Source organism: Dipteris shenzhenensis, chromosome 10, assembly GCF_047967505.1.
Source record: "Dipteris shenzhenensis isolate YYH24624 ecotype China chromosome 10, Dip_SZ_1.0, whole genome shotgun sequence".
NCBI classification, from domain to species: Eukaryota; Viridiplantae; Streptophyta; class Polypodiopsida; order Gleicheniales; family Dipteridaceae; genus Dipteris; species Dipteris shenzhenensis.
In genome coordinates, this window is record NC_141605.1 from 13,435,766 (window position 1) to 13,457,649 (window position 21,884).

The 21,884-nt window shown below is 43.2% G+C and overlaps 1 protein-coding gene across 1 annotated transcript in view; it reads left to right on the forward strand.

Moving 5' to 3' along the window:
* The window catches only part of LOC147897426 (uncharacterized), a 29,938-nt gene extending 14,625 nt beyond the window's left edge, over positions 1 to 15,313 (forward strand). Inside the window, exon 4 of the mRNA XM_087380737.1 lies at positions 15,028 to 15,313. Coding sequence (XP_087236863.1) covers positions 15,028 to 15,054 — 27 coding nt within the window. The 3' untranslated portion in view covers positions 15,055 to 15,313. The remainder of the gene's footprint in view (positions 1 to 15,027) is intronic.
* The last annotated feature ends 6,571 nt before the right edge of the window (positions 15,314 to 21,884 follow it).

Sequence of the window (21,884 nt, forward strand, 5' to 3'; positions counted from 1 at the left end):
GTAAATATCCTAAGTCAAAGTACAGTTGACCATTTATTTGATCATAATTAAAGAGTTTTATATGTGTTAATTACGGTCAAAGAGTTATTTTAATGGTCAAAGGATTGACTACGGTCAAAGATACTTGACTCTAGTCAAGTAAACCTGACTGCGGTCAGAGAGTGTTGACTTCGGTCAACAAGACTTGGCATGCGCCAAGAGGGTTAACCCCGGTTAACAAAGATGTGCCAACTTCGGTTGGAGAGACTTGGCTATAATTAAGGCGCCTTGACCTTTGGTCAAAGCTCTTTAATTATAATCAAGAGTGTTGACTCCAGTCAACCAGAGAAAATATATATATATATATTTATATATATATATATTTGTTTAGATGTGCACATGTGTTCAGTGGGGACGCCCACCGTGACTAGGATTAGTCCACAGTGTGTTATTTGCATGCAAAGCGCTAACAATTAACGGGTACCATGGTGGTGCGCTTTAATTAATTGTTGCAGGTACTAGGAAGGATTATTTTTCCTAAGCGAAATGGGAGCCTGACAAGCATCCAGGAAGCGGTTCGTGTGACCGAGAGCTTTGAAGACTCCAGAATAGCCCTTAGAGGCTTGTAATAGGTTTTAGTCTAGATTTTAGACAAGTGGCATGTTGCCAATTTGAATAGGGCTTGAAGCTCTTGTAAAAGAAGGATTCTTTTCATGTTTTAAAGGGAGAGACTTACGAGACAGCTCTAAGCTGAACTTCTGTAACAGAATTTCTGAAATGAATAAAGACCTTCGGGGGGGTCCAGCCCGACAATTTGTCCTGGGCCCTAGTGTATCTTCAGAGAGAGGGAGTGAGGGAGAGCTTTGGAGAGTAGGATTCTGTCTGTTTTTTTATGAAGCCATAGCTGTTCCCCCAGTTCGGTTGTATTGGTATCAGAGCCAAGGTTCATAGCTTTCTCAGGCTGTGACGATCCAGCAAGAGAGTAAAGAGAGAGGTTGATTCCGAAGAAAGGATGGCGTTGGCCCAAGAGGTGGCAGCTGGAAGGTCTGGGGCTTCAAGTGTGAAGGGACAGGAATGTTTATTTCGAAACCTGTAAATGCACGAAAGCCCCTAAGTTCAGATTGATCGGTTGCGTAAAGGATGCCTGACAGCGCATATCAGACGGCGCACATCTGATGGCAAAAGAAATGACGAAATAGATCGGTTGCGTAAAGGATGCCTGACAGCGCATATCAGACGGCGCACATCTGATGCCTGACAGCGCATATCTGACGGAATAGAAAGGGGTTTGCAGGGGTGAACACTGCTCGTGGGCACTTCTTCACTCCCTTCCATTCAGCATCCGATAGAGCGCGTCAAAAGCTATTTCTGGGTGGCGTTCTTGCATCAACGTGTTTCGTTGGGCAGCCCTCGTCGAAATCCTGAGCCATAGCCACAATTACATATGGTTTGAGCCGCCATCGCCATCGCTACACGCCTAGCTCGCCATCGCCCGTCAAGGAGACCGCGTTTCCAGAAGCTGCAGAGATTATGACGTGGCAGATCTGACACGTGGCACTGACGCGGTGCTGACGTGGCAGCCAGCAGGTTCACGCGTGCACCAGGTGACGTGGCACTGACACGTGGCGGACAGTGCACCAGGTGACGTGGCACTGACACGTGGCGGACAGTGCACCAGATGATGTGGCACTGACACGTGGCAGCCAGCCTGGCAGACCAGTGGTTAAGTTAACCCTGGTACAGTAAACCCTGGTTGGTTGACCCGTGGTTAGTGAAACCCTGGTTAAGTTAACCGCAGTCAATTAACTCTGGTTAGTTGAACCAGTATATAGTTAGTTCAACTTTGGTCCAGTTAATCTGGCCTAACCAGACCAGCTTGGTTGGTGTAACCAGTCCAGTTAGTCTAGTTGCAGACTAACTAGACCAGAACCAGACAGTCGGTTAGAGTAACCAGTAGTTACTCATCTGGTTACTGTTTTCATTTTTATTAAAAAAAAAAAAAGAGACAGTTGCAGAGACAGTTTTGGCCATCAATTTTCTCCTGCCTGTCAGACTTTTACTGTCAGAAAAGTAGCAGAAAACCAGAGAAAAGCAGAGAAAACAGAGCTTTGCAGAAAAAGGAGTATGCATGCCTTTGAGCAGTAAAAAGAGGGAAAAACAGATGCCTTTTGAAGCCATCTGCAGCAGCCAGAAAAGGGCAATATAATTGTTGATGCTTTGGCAACTGTGTGGGTATATGCCTTGAACTGACAGTCAGTACTGGCATAGATTGTAAATGCAAAACACCTCTTGTTGAGGTACTTTTTCTGTTGAAAAAGCAAAAATAGAGTGCATCAGTTACCCGCACTGTGTGAGAAATCTGCAGATCTCAGAATATGGATCAATCACCTATCCAGTGGGATTCTCAAGATAGGGATGTGCATCCAAGACAGAGGAATGTGCCACAAACTCAACAAGAATTTGAACAAATGGTACGCACTCGTATACAAGAGCTGGAAAATCTTAAAGGGGATCCCAGGGCTCAGCATTTGTTTCCAGCAGAAGCTATGCCTAATCCAGTATATGACGTGCCAATGCCAGAGGCACACTCTCGTGTACAGTCTGAGAGAGAGAGATCTCATAGATCTCATAGGAGACGGTCCCATAGTAAAAAGAGATCGAGGCGTCATCACCGATCTCCTAGTCCATCACCGTCTACCTCGAGTTCGACTTCTGTGTCTTCTTCTTCCTTATCAGATAAACCATCTAGGAAAAGAAGGAAACACGAGAAGTCTGGGAAGAGAAAGTCTTCCAAAGTGACCAGGGAATTTAAAGAGGGAGGAAAATCTGTTAAGTTTATGACCTACAATGGACAGTATGGTCATACAGACAAAGCATTGCAGTTTATCAGACAATTTGATGCTGCATTCGGTACAGAGAGATTTTCAGAATCCTCCAAGTTAAGAATGGTCAGTCTACACTTGACAGCAACGGCTAGTGCATGGTGGAGTGCACTGACTACAGATGGGTCAGCCCCAAGGAAGTGGAAGGGCTTCAAGAAAGCCTTCTACCAGCAGTTCATGCCTAAACAGTTTAGAGACCATGTTCTTCAAGACTGGGACAGCTTGCACATGGATGCAGGAGATACTGTGGATGGGTACAACCAAAAGTTCTGGGATGCTTATTTGCAGGTTGCACCGTTCAAAAAGATCTCCAAAGGTACCCAGATGAGAAAGTACAGAGTAGGTCTCACTCCAAGAATTCAGGCAGTAGTGAATGCTTTGGGGGCAAAGAATATTCAAGATCTTATGCATTCAGCCTCAGTAGCGAGTCTTGTGCCGCTACAAGATCCATCTACAGTGCCATCCTTGCATGCAGGACGTGCTGATAAAAAGAAAACTGATTTTCTAAAATCAGAAAAGAAAGAGTCCCCCAAGGCTGAAAAGAAAGGGTTTCAGCCTTAGAAGCCGAGGGGTACTCAGTTCTCAAAGACCTATAAGGGCAAATCTCTATTCACCCCTGAACAGATAGCGGAATTCCGTAGAGATGGGAAATGCTTCAGGTGCGGTAAAGAGGGGCATGTGGCTGCCCAGTGCCCAGAAAAGCCTTCATCATCGAAGGGAAAAGAGGCAGAGAAGCCACGAGGACCGCAAAAGCCAATGGCGGGGGGTATTCCTGATATACTGGGTCATGCTTTGAACCCAGAAGAACGAGAATTGCTGCTATCATGGGGCAAAGTTAGAGACCAGCAAGCGCTAATTTTATTTGATCCAGGGGCTACTGATAATTTCATATCAGAGGATCTAGCCCTGAGGCTGGGAATAAAGACGGAAGAGTTAGGCAGGGCTTTGGATGCCGATCAAATGTTTTGTGGGAATCCTGTGCCAGTTACTCCCTTGATAGGGAAGCTCCGTCTTCATGTTCAGAGTTATGTGGATCAGGAAGACTTCTTCATTTCTCCACTGAAACATTATGATGTAGTTTTGGGGATGCCTTGGTTTCACCGCAAGGCAGTGAAGTTGACTCTTCCTGAAAGAGTGCTGGAATTTGTGCATAGGGGGAAAAATCAGCGTGTAATTGCCAGGAATAAAGGGGACACTATCCCCATTGTATCTGATGTTTCATGTGGTAAAGCAATAAAGTCTGCAATTTCTGCGTACATGGTTTTTGTAAAAGAAAAAGAGAATGATATGCATGCTGAAATGAATGATGCAGACAAAGATAGATTTCAGTTTCTGGTAAACTTTAAAGATTGCTTTTCTGATGTTTTGCCAGGGGAGTTACCCCCAGAGAGACCAGAAGATCATCAGATAGAGTTAATGCCTGGTAGTGAGCCACCAAACAGACCCCCTTATAGAGTCAGTGCGACTCAGAGAGAGGAGATTATGGCTCAGGTACAAGACTTGCTGTCCAAAGGGTTGATTCAGCCCAGCTCGTCTCCTTTTTGTTCCCCTGTACTGTTAGTACAGAAGAAAGATGGTTCATTCCGTATGTGCGTCGATTATCGCGCACTGAACAAAATGACCATCAAGAATAGATTCCCTATTCCGCGTATTGATGATGTCCTGGATCAGTTAAATGAAGCTTTAGTTTTCAGCAGGATAGACTTAAAGAGTGGCTACCACCAAGTGAGGATACAGCCTCAGGATGTGCATAAGACAGCATTCCGCACAACATTTGGGTTGTATGAATACTTAGTGATGCCTTTTGGGTTGACAAATGCTCCAGCCACATTCAATAGAATGATGGATCGCATCTTCCGGAAGTACAGGCATTTTACGGGTACTTTCTTTGATGATATCTTAGTTTTTTCTAAGACAGAGGAAGAGCACAGAGAACATCTTGCTATAGTGTTTCAAGAGCTGAGAAATCATCAACTCTATGCAAACAGCAAGAAAAGTGAATTCTTCCTGGAAGAAATCCACTATCTGGGGCATATAATATCCAAAAGTGGGATACAAATGGATCCAGCGAAGATCCGTGCCATTCAGGAATGGCCAGAGCTGAAAACTGTGCATGAAGTTCGAAGCTTTTTAGGCTTGTGTTCTTACTACAGAAGATTTATCAGACATTTTGCTGATATCGCAGCTCCATTACATGACCTCACTAAGAAAAATGCAGCCTTCACATGGGGATTATCACAGAAGAAAGCATTCAATACACTCAAGGAAAAGTTGACTACAGAGCCTATTCTGGTAGTTCCGGATCTGTATCAGTCTTTTGATGTGGATTGCGATGCTTGTGGAGAATGTGTTGGGGCTGCATTGCATCAAAATGGTCATGTAGTAGCCTATGAAAGCAGACGACTTCGGGATGCGGAAAGATATTTAGGAATCTATGAGAAAGAGCTATTGGCTGTAATTCATGCCATCCATACATGGAAACATTATCTTTTGGGTGCAGATTTTACTGTCAAAACAGATCACCAAAGTCTGAAATACTTTTTGACTCAGACGAAGCTTTCAGAGAAGCATATGAAATGGGCAAACATGCTGTCAATGTATCATTTTCAGATTGTCCATACTCCAGGAATTCGGAACAGAGTGGCAGATGCCTTGTCCCGAAGACCCCAGGTCAATAATGTAACTATTGCTTATCATCAGGACCTGGAAGGCATGAGGGAACAATATGCTCGTGATGCCGATTTTGGTGAAATTTTACAGCAAATGCAAGAGGGGCAATCCACCAGTCACTATTCCGTGAAAGATGGGTATCTAATGAAAGATGATTGCCTATGCATCACCCAGGAGATGAGGAAAAAGATTTTGGAGGAATGCCATGCACCTCCCTATGCTGGACATAGAGGAATTACAGCAACAACTCTAGCACTAGAGAGGTATTTCTTTTGGCCAGGAATGCGGAAAGATATACATCAGTTTGTTACTGAATGCCTTACGTGTCAGAAAATGAAGTATGATAGACAGAAGGCACCTGGCCTACTTATGCCTCTTCCCGTGCCTCAGGCACCATGGGAAAATATTACAATGGACTTTATTTTTGATTTGCCGAGATCAAAGTCAGGGAATGATGGGATTTGGACTATCATTGATAGATTCAGCAAGCAAGCTCATTTCCTTCCGGTTCGTAAAACCATAAAGGCAGATCATATGGCTAAGCTGTTCATGGCACAGATCTTTAAACATCATGGTATGCCTAAGTCCATTGTTAGTGATCGAGATCCCAGAATGACCAGTCTATTCTGGAGAGCTTTATTTGATAACATGGGGACGAATCTGAATTTTTCTTCTTCTTTCCATCCCCAGACAGATGGTCAAAGTGAAGTAGCAAATTCTACCATTTTGGATATGCTGAAATGCTACGTGGGTGACCAGAGTTCAGAATGGGAAAAGTACCTACCCTTAGTAGAGTTTGCTTACAATAATACAGTACATAGCTCTACAGGGAAAGCCCCTTTTGAAGTCATATATGGGAAGGTGATTTTGCCACCTATATTGAGGACTAAAGATGAAATATTTGCAGCTGATCAGTTTGTAAGAGACCTCCAGACAGCTTACAGCCAAGTCCGGACAGCAATTGAAAGGTCTCAAGAGAAACATAAAAGGGCTGCAGATAAACATAGGAGACAGCTAGATCTCAAGGAAGGGGACTGGATACTTTTAAGGTTTGAAAAAGCTAGGCTCCGCAAGTTTAAAGGCAAACAGAAAGTGTATGCAAAGTTATCTCCCAGATACTATGGCCCTTTCAGGGTTACAGAAAGAATAAATGAGGTTGCATACAGATTAGGATTGCCAGAGCATTGGAGGATTCACAATGCATTCCATGTGAGTCTTCTAAAGAAATTCCAGGGACCAGAGCCTACAGAACCAGTATCAGAAGATCCACCAGAAGTGGATGAGCTGGAGGAAGTCCTTCAGCCAGAGCAAATTGTGTACCATATTGTACGTAAAGGCCCTCAGGGTAAGGAATTTTACAGGTATCTTGTAAAATTCAAGAATTATACGGCATTAGATGCCAAGTGGATGGACGAAGACATGTTATCCGATCATCCACAGCTTTTGGATGTTTACAAGGAAGCTTTTCAGTTGAGGTCAACTGAATAGAAGCCGAGGGGATGTCACCAAATGTAAATATCCTAAGTCAAAGTACAGTTGACCATTTATTTGATCATAATTAAAGAGTTTTATATGTGTTAATTACGGTCAAAGAGTTATTTTAATGGTCAAAGGATTGACTACGGTCAAAGATACTTGACTCTAGTCAAGTAAACCTGACTGCGGTCAGAGAGTGTTGACTTCGGTCAACAAGACTTGGCATGCGCCAAGAGGGTTAACCCCGGTTAACCAAGATGTGCCAACTTCGGTTGGAGAGACTTGGCTATAATTAAGGCGCCTTGACCTTTGGTCAAAGCTCTTTAATTATAATCAAGAGTGTTGACTCCGGTCAACCAGAGAAAATATATATATATTTATTTATATATATATATATATTTGTTTAGATGTGCACATGTGTTCAGTGGGGACGCCCACCGTGACTAGGATTAGTCCACAGTGTGTTATTTGCATGCAAAGCGCTAACAATTAACGGGTACCATGGTGGTGCGCTTTAATTAATTGTTGCAGGTACTAGGAAGGATTATTTTTCCTAAGCGAAATGGGAGCCTGACAAGCATCCAGGAAGCGGTTCGTGTGACCGAGAGCTTTGAAGACTCCAGAATAGCCCTTAGAGGCTTGTAATAGGTTTTAGTCTAGATTTTAGACAAGTGGCATGTTGCCAATTTGAATAGGGCTTGAAGCTCTTGTAAAAGAAGGATTCTTTTCATGTTTTAAAGGGAGAGACTTACGAGACAGCTCTAAGCTGAACTTCTGTAACAGAATTTCTGAAATGAATAAAGACCTTCGGGGGGGTCCAGCCCGACAATTTGTCCTGGGCCCTAGTGTATCTTCAGAGAGAGGGAGTGAGGGAGAGCTTTGGAGAGTAGGATTCTGTCTGTTTTTTTATGAAGCCATAGCTGTTCCCCCAGTTCGGTTGTAGTTCTGCCCATAATGGATAGTTGTGTGCTCCTTCCAGTTTCTTTATGTTCAGAATTGAAGCATCACTTCCCCCTGATGCCATATCAGATGAGGAAAGTACCTGACACCCTGGAAGTAAAAAAGACTGAATAAAAGTTCTGATTTTTCAGAAAAAACCTGCTCTGTTCAAGAGCCAGAAGCACTTTGAATGGTGCTGTTTTTACTGTCAGTAAAATCTGCAGCAAAACAGTAAATGACCCTGCAAATACTGTACCTTCTGACAAACTGTTCTGAGCTCAATGAGGCATTAAAAAACAGTAATTTCAGACTGCTGCTACTCAACAAGTGCTTAACAGTGCACAATCATCTGACAAAACCACCAACACTGCTGCAAACACTTGCTGTACTGACTGTACTGATCACTTCTCCCACCTCAGATGAGGTATTGCACTGAGTTCAATTGCAGAAACCACTTGACAGACACCCCAAAAAAAAGTAAATGATCCTTCAGCCTGTCACAAAACCTGCAACAGTAAATGGGATAAATCCCAAGCAATCACCCTTATACCAAGGGGAGAAAATGCATCTGAAGATCTCTGTCGGTAACCCAAGTGCTATCAAACAAAGTCTGGGCAAAAGCCCCTTGATCTGACACCTGAATCAAGTGGAGAACACCTCAACACTGAGGTAGCATGCAATATGAAATCTCTCTGACACTTGTACCTGACAATGTGCAATGCATAGACTGCCCCTGTGTACTCAGTAACAACACAAATCACAACGTACAGACACCAAGAAGAAAATCTTTTGAGCACTGTCAACGATGGGCAGTTAGGGACCGAGTAAACTCGATGCGCCCTGACCAAGCGTGGCTCAACTGAGATTTTCAAAGTGTGTACAAAGAATGTGACCTGCAACAAATGTCACCAAATGCACTGCGGAAATAAAGCAAATGTGTGCTCCCTGGCTACACACTGCCTCAAGGCATATACTGCAAACACATCCAGGCAAAAGCCCTTTGATAAGATCACCCAAAACTGAGAATTGCACTCAGTAAATGCATAGAAGCTCCTGCAAACATCTGACCTTCCTAAATGACAAGTAACTGCACAAACACCACCACTGTGGCACAAGTCACCTCAAGCGTGAGTGACACGAGAGTACCTGATGTACCTCAACAAATGCACAATATACTACAAGAATGCTTTAGGAATATCCTCTTCCAATCAGAAAATGTGCTGTACTTTTCAGTACCTGCAAAGTACCTGCTGCACTTTTGTCCCTGTAGAGTACTGTGTACTCACGGTGCACACTTCCCCCAAAAACAACGAGATTTTTGCAGCAAAGAAAAGCTGTACTTTTGTACCCAGCTGATGTCGGCGCCAGCCGTACTGTACCTGCCGTACAGTACACAACAATGCCAAAGCTCCCGTACAAAGTTGTACGGCAGTCCGTACGGCTGTACGGACTGTCCGTACAGCTGATGTAAGAACTGCTGTAAAACACAGCAGCTATGCTGCTGTACTGCAGCAGGCTGGCGACGCCCACGCCCTCTTCAAAGACCTGCAAAAAAAAATGCAGCTGCCGTACGAAATGCGCCGAAATGCGCCCGCGACCACGCCTTGCAGCTGCCGTACGAAATCGCCCGCGACCACGCCTCCTCCGCGAAAACGCGCCGCCGTACGGCTCTGCACCCTGGTCCGTACAGTCGTACGGACGACGTACGGCAGTACGGAACTGTCCGTACGTCCGTACGGTATGGATGAGGATGAGGTAGAGGGAGAGAAGGCTCGATGGCTCTGATACCAGTTGTGAGGGGGGAAGAGAAGTGGAAGAGAGCAAGAGAGTGAGAGTGAGAGAGAGTGACACACTAGTGCGGGTGTGAAGTGATGAGTGAGTCACACCACAAAACTCACTTATGTTTTATTAGGATTAGGTTTACCCTATGACTGTCGTAAGACAGTCATAGGTGTCCTATCTTTAATTCTTTAACTAAGGGCTGGCAATGTGCCTTTACCCCCAACAGTAAGCCCCATAGATGTTGAGGACTTTGGGTCTCTTCGTGACAAACTTCACGATACTGCGGGCTGCGGAGAAGATGGCATCAATCCAAGGTATCTTCCCTAGGTCCTCGATCAAAAGATCAAGGCAATGTGAGGCACAGGGTGTCCACACAATCTTAGGGAACTCATCTTCTAACATGGCACCCATTGACACACAATTGCTGCCATTATCTGTCACCACGTGCACCACATGCTCAACACCTATCTCCATAATGGCTGCCCGTAAATGCTCCCAAATATACAACCCTGTAATCACTGTACCTGCAGTGGAAGCGTCTATGGCTCTCAAGAACATGGTTCCCTTGCAAGAAGACACTAAAATATTGTACACATTCCTCTTGCGTGCATTTGACCATCCATCGCATAAGAGTGTGCATCCATATTTTTTCCAAGTCTCTTTCAAGGGCTTCATTTGGTCTTCCACACATTCCCTCTCTTCTTAGCTCTCTTGTCCGCAAGCTTGTTCAATGCTCAAAGCTCGGAGCTGTGCGATGGGGTGAGCTCAGGGTACTGGCTTGAAGGCCTTCCAAAAGTCTAAAAAGCAGCAATATACTCTCTTCTTCTAGTGTCTAGCCTCCTCTGTGGTGGCTTTGAGAGTGAAGATGTGATTGGGTGTGGACCAATCTCGTCTGAAACTTACGTGCCCATTCTCCTGCATGCTTGCCGTCTTAACAGCTCATTGATGTGTATCTCAAGAGACGACCCATAAACCTTGGCCATCAAGTGGCTAACCAGTATAGTTCCATAATTACCTGCATCCGCATAATCTTCCCTACCTTGTGGTGTTTGTGGTCTAATACATAGGAAAGCCTCTTGCAAAAGGCTTCATTGAACTTGGCTAGGATAGAGCAAGTATGTCCCAACTGCGGGTGAGGAGTTCTGCCTGATCATTGGCTTTGCCCATTCTATAGCTTCTTGATGGCCCCTTTCAAGTGAGCTGTGGTCTACAGGATTTTGGTATTTATGAATATGTGGTCCTGTCACTGATGTCGCTTCTCAGCCTGTGTGTGTCGGCAATTCTAGTACCATTAATGCATCAAGGATATTGAGTAGAGCAGTGGCTGGGCATATCAATATGCCCCCCCTCATTTATTGGAAATTTCCATCCGCATCATTCTGTGCATGAAATGGTATAGCAATGTGGTGCTCAACAAATGTATCTCTAGAAGTCCAGCGCAAAGTACTTGTTGGAGAAATAGGGCCAAATGCCCACCTATGAGCCCCCAAATGAGAAGAGCTCAGGAGGATTGACCCCTCAGCATACATGAGAGTAGATATACCTGTAGGGAGTGGGATGAGTTTGCCATGTGGGCAGCAACATGGCTGCCACATGGACAGCACCTAGATCTACTGTTAGGTCAAAAGCATGAAGATAACTGGGCTGGTACAGCAGTAGGTACAACAGGTACGCATGAGCTGAAGCAGTGCACAGCATCAGAAGGGAAGAAGTGCTGCGACTGTACAGCAGAGGCAGATGTGGTCCGGAAGGTCTGCAGCAGGCTGCGCAGGAGCAGAATTTGTACTCAAGGCCAGTCGGCTGTCTGCAAGGGATGTACAGCGGACTGGTTCGGGCTATCAAAAGCAGACCAGATCGGGGGAGAAGACCTGTCAGGTTGGCAGGTGGGGCAGACTTGGTTGGCTGACAGAATGGTTGGCAGATCTGGATCGCCCATAGGCCCCTCCCCTGTAGTCTTTTGGAGTATTCAAAGGTGCAAGAGCTGAGCATTCCCTGGACACTCCAGCCTGCACACCACCAGTAAATACTGGAGAGCATAGTGGAGGGCAGGAATGCAGCAGCAGACCTAGGGAGTTGCAATACCACATACACAGGTGTGTTCTTGCAGGGCAGAAGTCCAGACGTCAGCAGCATACCTACTCTTGTCTGATGGTAGGAGAGCAAAAGGGTGCAGCAAAGGGATCTTTGTCTGCCGTACTCTTTCAGAGCAGAACGTTTGCAGGAGTGCTCGGCCTTGATCAGCTACTTAAGCCTACCACAGAGGGGTGTGGCAGAGTATAGGAGTTTCCTACAGAGGGTGCAGCAAAGCAGAGCCTTGTTTTGGTACCTTACCTCAGGGATTGTTTCTAGAGTTGTTGGTACATATGTGGGCAAGGTTTTGTACTTAAAGATTCATCTGTATATCTTCTTGTTTTGGCTATATGTCTGAGTACTCAGGTGCACCTGCGGCTGCAGATAGTGTTGGCCTTAAGCAAGCAATTGACCTCTACTTTTCTAACATGGTATCGGAGCCGAGGTTATCATCCAGGATAGGCTTGCTCGTGACATCAAGCCCAGGAGGTCGACGATCGGGAATCTTCTTGAAACTGAGGGTGGAGTCCTTGTGGAAGAGGAAGGAGCTCTTACATTCAGAGGTGCTTGTGTGGCTTGCAGCTAGTGGAGAATAGGCCAGCATACTTGAGGTCATCTAGACCTAGCAATGGGATCCAATCCACTCATTCCAAACTTTGGAGAGTCAGGAAAGCTGGACGGAACTAATCGTCCAATTTGGAAAGTGAAGGCTTGTAGCCATTTAGTGGCCAGGGAGATTTGGGAGATGATGGAAGGCATGGAGTCGAACCCTTATGATGTGTTGGACACTTCGGGAAGATCGTAATTCCGGTAGACCCAGATAAGGTCAGTGGAATGTAAGAAATTCAGTTGCTCTTTCCATGATTGTGGGGACGAGGATGATGAGGAGGCTTCTCTAGATATGCCTAGTTGCATGATGCTGGAAGGATCTGATGACGATCTTGTCAAAGCCTCATGGTGGAGACGAAGGATCTAGAAGATCAATGAGTGATAGACTCACTTCAGAGTTGGTTGGAGGGATTCCTACCAGTGGGCATCAACATGGATCAGACACTAGGATGTCACTGGGTAGGGAATAAAGGACCAGGATGCGGATGGCACGAAATGTATGTTGGGTTGAAAGAGACCTAGAATCTTTGATATCTTGCAGGGTCTGGTTGGTCCTTATCTTCTTAGGGTGGCGATTGGATGGTTTTTTTGGTGTCTTGGATTACTGATGACATCGACGTGTTCGTGACTTGGCCACAAGTGTTCCAGACGGGACCCGGTTGTTCATGAGAAATGCGGGGAAGTGGAAGTGCAGGTTTCAAGACCAGATAAGGAGACATCCTTGACATGTTCCTCAGAGCTTTTGCAAGGAGCAGCTCTTGGACAGGTGGTGTTGGGCCACAGTGTGTCAGAGGGGGTGTTGCAGAAATAGGGTCAATGCAATAGGGTCAATGCCCCACCTGTGAGCCCCCAAATCAGGAGAGCTCAGAGGGTTGGCACCTCAACATATTTGAGAGTAGATAGACCTGTAAGGATTGGGGATGAGGCTACTATGTGGGCAGCAATATGGCTGCCGCATGGGCAGCACCTAGATCTACTGTCAGGTCAAAAGCATGAAAGGTACCTGCCCTGGTACAGTAGGAGGTACAGCAGGTACACATAAGCTGAAGCAGTGCACAACATCAGAAGGGAAGAAGGGCTGCGACTGTACAGCAGATATGGAGCAGCAGAAGCAGATCAGTCCGGAAGGTCTGCAGCAGGCTGCACAGGAACAGAAGGCCTATTTACAGGCAAGGCCAGTCGGCTGTCTGCAAGGGATACTACACCTCTCTGTGTGCGGGCACACCCACATAGAAGCCCTCAGTCCCTAATATACAGCCAGGAGATGACCAACTTTAACAAAATCTTTACTGCCATTGCTATAGCAGTATTGGTAAGGAAACTCCTTTCTTTCGTCCCTTTGTCTGTGATCACGAAGATATAAGCAGAAGCAGAAGCTGAAGTCATAGATGCATAGTTTTTGTCCAATTAAAGAGGGGTCGACTAGGCATGGTGTATCATTGGTGATGGATGGAGCTTTTAATATGAGCGAAAGTGTGGTTAGAGGTGTAATGTTGAAAAGTTTGCAACTCAAATAGTTTCAGTCCCTAAAGAAGGGTAGAATAGGCATGGAATATCTGTCATTGGTGATGGATGGAGCTACCGCATTGCCCACATTCTTTGGCTACTTATGAAAAGGTCTATCGGTAAAGATGAGGGAAAACACTTAGTGAGATGGACAGTGTGTTAGAAACTGTGTGCCATCTATGGCATCCAAGGCCTTTTTAAGTACTCTTGACACACATCTGCTTGTAATTTTATGATGATGGATGCCTTGCTGATAGCCACGAGTCTTCCATTGGCTAAGTTTAGCCAACACTCGTCAGTGAACACAGCTCCTTGCCAATACAACTAATACAAAGGTACAGCGCCTTAATTCTGAGACAAGGGATGGGAGATAGGCCTGGAGTTATCTAGTGATTGGGAGACCATGTAGAGAGTCCCTCATTGATCCTGCATAGCGGAGAACTATTGATGCCAGCTTGCTTTATACAGGAGGAAGAGAAGTGCTTTGGCCTTGCAGCTTCTTTATTAGAGGGCATTGTATTAGTTGGAAGAGAAATGCTGCATCCATAGCCTCAAGCGACATTAGCTGTTAAGATTTAATAGGTTGTAAAATTGTCACATGACTTTGATTTTTTGGAGTTATATTGTCCCTTTTCCCTTTTTGATTGAACGCTTCATTGTAATCGTTGGTGATGGAATGCCGTATATAAGGCATTTTCTTTTATACAGTGGTCATGGGATCCAGGGTGTAGCTTGTGCTCATGTTAGGAGACCAAATTCTATGTTCACTTTGATACAGAAACTGTTTAAGTTACAGATTTTATTTAGGAGTAGAAAAACAATTAAGCAGATTGATGTAAATTTTTTGTAGGCCTGTATGACACATAAAAACTTGCAGATAAGTCCTGACTCCTCATAGAACTGAGGGGGATTTTCTGTCTTTTTGGATATGTGTGAGGGTGAAGAAGGAAGGGGGCGGGATTAGAGGGACCTCATAAGTTTTTTGACTGTATTCAATTTTCTGTATTGTCTGAATTTGCAGTAAAGTAGTTTTATTTTGAATCAGTCTAAACTCACAGTAGTACGTTTTTGTATTGTTCCTGATACTCAAGTTGTGTTGATGTGTTATTTGCAGTTAAGTCAAGTGCCTCAACATGGATAATCCTTGTGCTACATTTGTGGAGCCGGATCAGATCAGGGTTTCCATTTTTGTCATATTCGCAACTGCCAAAATCTGATGGGCTTTATCTGTAATGTTGTGGTACCACATTATTCACCACCCCCCTTACTCCCCCCCGTTCGTATAGCCTCTCTTACAAAATTTGTACAATTGACAGTGCCTTTATCGCTCAGTTTAGCCATCAATCCTACTATTTGTCGTAAGTGCTATAATCAACAATTTTTTGAAGCGTGTAAAGAGGGTTTGGAATTTGAGCTTTTATTATGTTCTAAATGCACAAAATTTCAGAAGTGGGAGCTTTAAAGGGAAGTTTAAATAAGTCTCGAGTCGTGTGGAATGTTTTGGCGCATTTCTCTTTGCTTCATTTGTTGGGCCTTGCACACACACACACACACACTCTCTCTCTCTCTCTCTCTCTCATATTTCTCATTAATTTATCTTGTCAGTTCTGGATGAGGGCACTCTTTCCACCGTTGGCCACCCATTTCATCCATTTTGTGATGTCTTCCAAGGAGAAAAATTGTTCAAAGCGTTTGTTCAACTGTCTCATGTGCATAGAGGTTTCAAGCATAGTTTAGTAAACTTGAATATGAAAAATCTCTCGTATTATCCTTGCATCTTCCTTACACCTATTTCTAGAACCTCTTGGTGGTTTCCAAGTGTGTGGGCCTGCTCATGTTCTTGGGATGCTTTGAATTGTCACCACTTGTTTTGAGCTATGGAGCAATAGGTTCTATGAGCTTCCTTTCGTGCCTCCCCTTCGTTCGTATTGCTTCAGTTATGACATTCTTGCACTCAGTGTCATACCATTGGTTGCAAGGGAAGGAGTCTATTCTTTGGAGTTTGGTTTTTGCTAACTACAAAGCATTGAGGATAGCCTCTCATCTTATCGACCATTATTCCTCAATTGAACCCTCTATATTTACCTCTAGAAGTTGGGTATCTATTGTTTTAACATAGTCAATTGCCTCCACTAAAATAGGCATCCATGTGTGTTACATATCTTGTGCCTCTCCCACATTGCATGCTAGTTAGAGTCATAGAGTGCAATGGTTTGAGTCAATTGTGAGGGGTTAAAAATCAAATGATATGATATCTGATCGATCATACTCATGGATGAGGTCATAATCAGCCACACTTTTCCCTCTTTAGTTTGTAGTGCAGGTTGTAGTTGATTTCTTATCCCAATCGACATTTGATGGATCACACTCTAGTCGTGTGGCTAAACCCCTTTGTTCTCGATACATGCATTAAGGTCACCTAAGGTCATCACGTCTCCTTGTTAACAAAATCAACAATGTCATTGCCCAAGTCTGTGTAGGGATCCAATAAGTCAAGGAGAAAGGTGTTGTAATAGTTGGACTTATGGGTGTGAGATATAGCATCCAAGTATAGAAAGATTGCAGTTTCCCATTTCAACCCATGCTACCTTCTTCTCCCTTTGGCTGGTTGCTAATAGATTGATCATCATTGCCTTCAATGTTTTGGATGTGACATGCACCATGTTCCCTTGTTTCTACTAGGAAAATAACATCATCTTTAGTTACAAAATCTAATCTCATCGCTTTGTGCCATGGAGACCCACCCTAGTGCTAAAAGATGATCTTAGCCAAATATTTGATCCCATGGATTGCATCTCCTTATGTGGAGCTAAAGCTTTGCACTTTGCCATTTGTGAGCTTGTACAATTTCTCCTTTCCTCGTCTTGCTTTGGTGTGAGGTTCTCACTAACATCATTAGAGTTGCCTTGTAGGTATATTGGTTAGAATTAGACATTTTGATTTATACAATAGGGTCTTCCATTTCTATCCTTCAACCTCTTCCCTGATTGCGGCATTCCTCATACACAGTGACCCTTGGCATAGAGAATTTGGTGTGGAAAAAGCATTGCATGACCTTTGTGACATTAGTGGGGCTTTCCCTTCTTCCTCTGGGATGCCTCAAATTACCACTTTTTTTTTGCTTTTTATTTCTCCATTTCCTCTAGTATGGCTTCTGTTGACTTAGGTGTGGTCATGGCAAGCAAGGGGATGCCTTTTGTCTGATCTCAGACTTGAACAATTTTGGCCCATGTGTCAACATTTATAAAACACGTGTTGGGTAGGAACATAGCTTCCTTGTAATAATGAGAGTTTTCTTTAGTCTATCTTTGACATTCATATGGGATATGTGAATCTCCGAGATGTGAACCCATGATTGGTTTTCAAGATTAAGTACCTTGCTCCGATCATGAAGGGTGAACCATGCATTAAGAAATTGTCCAAATTCAAGCACTATGTAGAATGCCAAATAGTGTATTAACCATGCATTAAGGAATTGTCCAACTTCAAGCAATAAGTAGAATGCCAAATACTGTATTCCTAGATTTGGTAGAGCAAATTGACATGGCAAAAGAAGGTTGTACATGTAAGGACCAAGAAGTGGGATGCACATTGGCACGCTCAAGGTGTGATCTTAGTGGAGATGCCCATGATGTCTTCAAGTCTATTCTAAGAATTGGACATGGAAGAAGGGAACATTGCCAGCCTTAGCTTTCAAGTAGAGTTCAAACATGCGAGACGATTAATGAAAATCCTATTTGAAGGAATGTGCCCCATGTTCCAAGGGAAGAATGTACCATAGCTAAGTTCAAAGGGTTCAATTCTTTTGGTTTTGTGCAGAGGATGTTTCACACTCATGGGTGGATGCTTAGAAATGTGACTTTTTAAATCCCCTTCCTTTTGTCCAAACCATTCGAGATTGTCAACTATTGAGGTGTTTAAATTAGGAAATCTACGTTTACATATTTCAACGACAACTATCGACATCTCAAAAATTAGTCGGCCAAAGGTTTTTGAGACACCTATCAGTGGGATACTCAAGGCATTTGCAAGTTTGCCTCGCTAAAAAATGACAAAATGGTCTAGTATCTCTAAGGCTTCCTTTGATTTCTTAGATCGTTGCTTGTGCATGTGTGCTGTCGCGTGAAAACCAAATATAAACGATGGGTGGATAATGATGAGGAGTTTTGGGAAAGAAGATTTGACTCTAACAAAGGAGGATAATGTGCATATATTTATAGAACCATCCTACACTTGCAATAACTTCACTACACATGACATACAAAAAGCACATTTGTTCCATGCAAGCACTTGTACAATGTTTACATTCATCTCTAGGTTTCGGGATACGGATAGCTACCACAATCTTCAACAATTTTGAATGAGGTTGATGTGATGTGGGCACTTGGCAGTTTTGTTTCGTGTTTTCCTCGCCAAATATTTATAACATGCAAACTTGCTTTACCAAGTGCTTCAAAAATAAATGTGGTTTTCTACAAAAATCAAAGTACTTTCTATGCAAATGTATGGTGCTTTTTGGTACAAGGATGGACATGTTCTTTTCCAGTCATTTTCGTATTTAATGAAGCTCTCTTAAAAAGAGAAACTTGCAAACTTGCTCAAAATTTTAAGTAAACCCCATAGGAAGACAATATAAGTAGAGGCAAATAGTGAGGAAAGAAAACTCCCAACTCACATCAATAGAAGCACCAGAAAAATCTAAAAACCAGATAGATTTCTCAATCAGACATTAACATATCATACCAAGTAAAGAAGAGCTAGTTGTGAAGAGCGGGGAGACCATCCTAGCAACAAGTGTGGTAACAAGCCCTGATGATAGTCTAAAAGAGCACACTAGAGATACCCTTGACTGAGGTTTTCACATTATTGTTGCAATCTTTTCTTTTTTTATTGTCACAACAAAGCACGAAAGCAAGAAGCATTCAAGGTGCTTCCTACATTTTGCAACAAAGGAACCACATGGTTAAACTTTTAGAGTCTTTCAAATGCAATCTTAAAATTCTACTACATGTTGAAATTGGGAAAGAACCACTTTAGTCTAAGTCAAGAGATTTAAAAACAAATACTGTCCATTTCATAATTGAGGGCACATTGTGCTAGCAAATAGACAGCCACAACTGCTGTCAAAATCAACACTAGCAATGCAGGTTCCTGCAAAAAAACGTGTAGCTACTTCCATAACGGTTCCATCTTCATCCTTGAATACTTCACTATTTCGCTTGGAATGAATTCCCATCTTTGTCAACACTCCTTGATCGTAGAGTACTTACAATTACAGTAAGCATGGCCTCCTAGTGTTTGCATGAATTTAACATACGCTGGTTGATTGAGCTTGCAAATAAGGATAAATTTTCTCTTGTGGGTATTGAAAGCACAAATAATCTAGATGTCGCAAGGGCTTATATGGAGGAATGGCCAAGATGCAACTAAGAAACGATCACGGATATAAATTTTAGTTAGTCAATCGCCTATTTATGTAATGTTAGCCCATGGATTGGAAATCCAAGCATTATAAAGTAGATTTCAGGATGAGCCTAGAATTTCTTTTCATTCCATATAGCTCCCTGCCTAACAAAAGTGCACACATCATTGAGCTTATGAAGTGCACCTTTCACATTGTCAATATGGCACTCCCACATTTGCCATCACACTGTTGCACCATGACCTCTATTTTGGGCCCTGCAAGGGTCTAAGGGATGAACTTGATTATCTTGTGCTAATTAGGTCCATCCCACTTTTAGCAATGCATCTGGTCAAGATGACTAGTTTATTAATGAGGTTTAGGTTCAAGTTTTTGTCTCTTTGTGGACATCCTATATGTGGATCAAGGTTTTTACATGAGGGGTAGTGAATTATTTTGTCATTTAGCTTGTATGACAAGACATTTATTAAAAGCATGTGATATATTTAAATGAGGATCTCTTGCCAAAATGGCCACGTCCCCACTCATATTTAATGGTCCATCCCCTCTTTCATCTATTTTCTCTCCTCTCTTTTCTCTCCTCTACCTTTCCCCATATTCATTCACCTTCACTTACATTTTTCTCTTTTTCGTTTCCTTCCAATTTACACCTTCTGTTTCCCTTCTACACATTATCGGAAATATGTATTCGAGCTACTTTACATTTTCTCTAAATGGAGACAGTGTGATTGTGCCACCTTGTTGGAAGCAAGTACATAGTGGTGACTTGAGCAAAGATACGAGAGAAACAAAAGTTGATGCACACGAGATTTAGGGTCAGAAAAAGAATACCATAGTGATGAGAGACTACTCTCACTTCAATAAATAACCAACAACTTACGACTCTCATTTAGACCATATATGGAGCAACCTTGAAAACCCCAACAAACAAGCATGTACCTCATTCGCATACTGGAGAGACCATTCCATTGCATATGTTTGCACATAATGCACACTAACACTTACACCTACAATAACATTCCAAAAGGCATGGCCGTAGTGGGATCCCCACCTTGTTAGATAGGCAGCCTAGAGGGAAGTTTGGGTTTTCTGTTCTCCTTGAGCCACTTGTACCATTATCCACCCTTGATCTCGGATTGCTTGTAGGGTTAGAGTGTTTGCTAGAAAAAGCTAGCTTCTTCCTAGGGTCTAAAATGGTAGCAATCCCTCTGTGTACTTGATGTTGATCCATGGAAAGTGTATATAAGTTCTCTCTTGGATGATCTATATTGATTGGGATCGCGATGGAAAAAGGAATAAAGATCGCTGACACTGCTAGCCAAACGTTTGCTCATTCACAACCAAGCTTTTCATCTCTGACACTGGTGAAAACTATTGTCCCCACTTTCTACAAGGCTTGTCAACTTCTTCATACTGGCCAAGGTTGTTCTCTATGTATCCTGCACGAACAAGTGCCATCTAAGACTTCGAGGGTGTCGTTGATGAAAAAATAGGGAATTGATGCCATCCATTCTTGCAAAACAAACATCGGAGGTGATTTTAGTACAAACTTGCAAAAAACGATGCCAAACAGTGATTGCCTCCTTTAACATACTCAAACCCACCACAAACATGAGAGGTGCGATCAAGAAACCCATGATAAATGGTGTTAGAGGTGTGAGAGAGAGCCCAGCCGTACCACGAATAGAAAGTATAGATTGACAACACTGCGAAACTATTTGAAGAGCACCTTGGGCAGAAATGTTAAGATGTTGTACTCCGTAGTGGAAACATAACTAGAGAGATAATTGAGAGGTTTCACACAATGTCTGTAGGATGAAGAAAACAAGAGATAGATAGAAATCCAAGCAGAATTGAAGATCAACAACAAAGGAGTTCATACTCTCAAATTGAGAGGTATAGCAAACTCATGGGCCACTATTGTAGGATTTTCGTGATGCAGCAATGCATGGAGACAAGCATATTTGTGAGTATGGTGGGCATGATAGCTACACCATTGGTAGGGAGGAGGAGAGTGAGAGGACGACAACATCTCACGGCCTGAGGGGAAAAATTACCGTTTTGGTTGGTTCTACTACACAATAATTGATGTGGAGGATGCCTTGGTTGGCGATTTGGGCTCAATCATGTTGACATAATTCTAAACTCTAGCAAAGGAGAGACTTCAATTTCCATGATGGTTTGGCTACATGGGATCCAATTGATGGCAAAACATGTTGAAGTAAGCCATGATTTTACTGCCTACCAATGTTAAATTTCTATATGAATAAGCGTGGATGCAACAACGGAGGGCCTAGGGAGCATGATGGATCCTCTCACAGTCAAATCACTTCTATTTTGATGAAAATAAGGAGGTTCTGTGTGGCCAGCCACCCCAAAAAATCGTGCCACTTTCACCTAAGCAAGATACGATAACGTAGCAGTCCATGTTTGTTTTTGGCTATTGTTGCAAAAGTTCATTCCAAATTTCTCACGTAAATTCGAATTCTCTCTTCATCTTGCCTACTCCTATACATCAATGTTGGCATCACTCCATTAATGATTTTAGG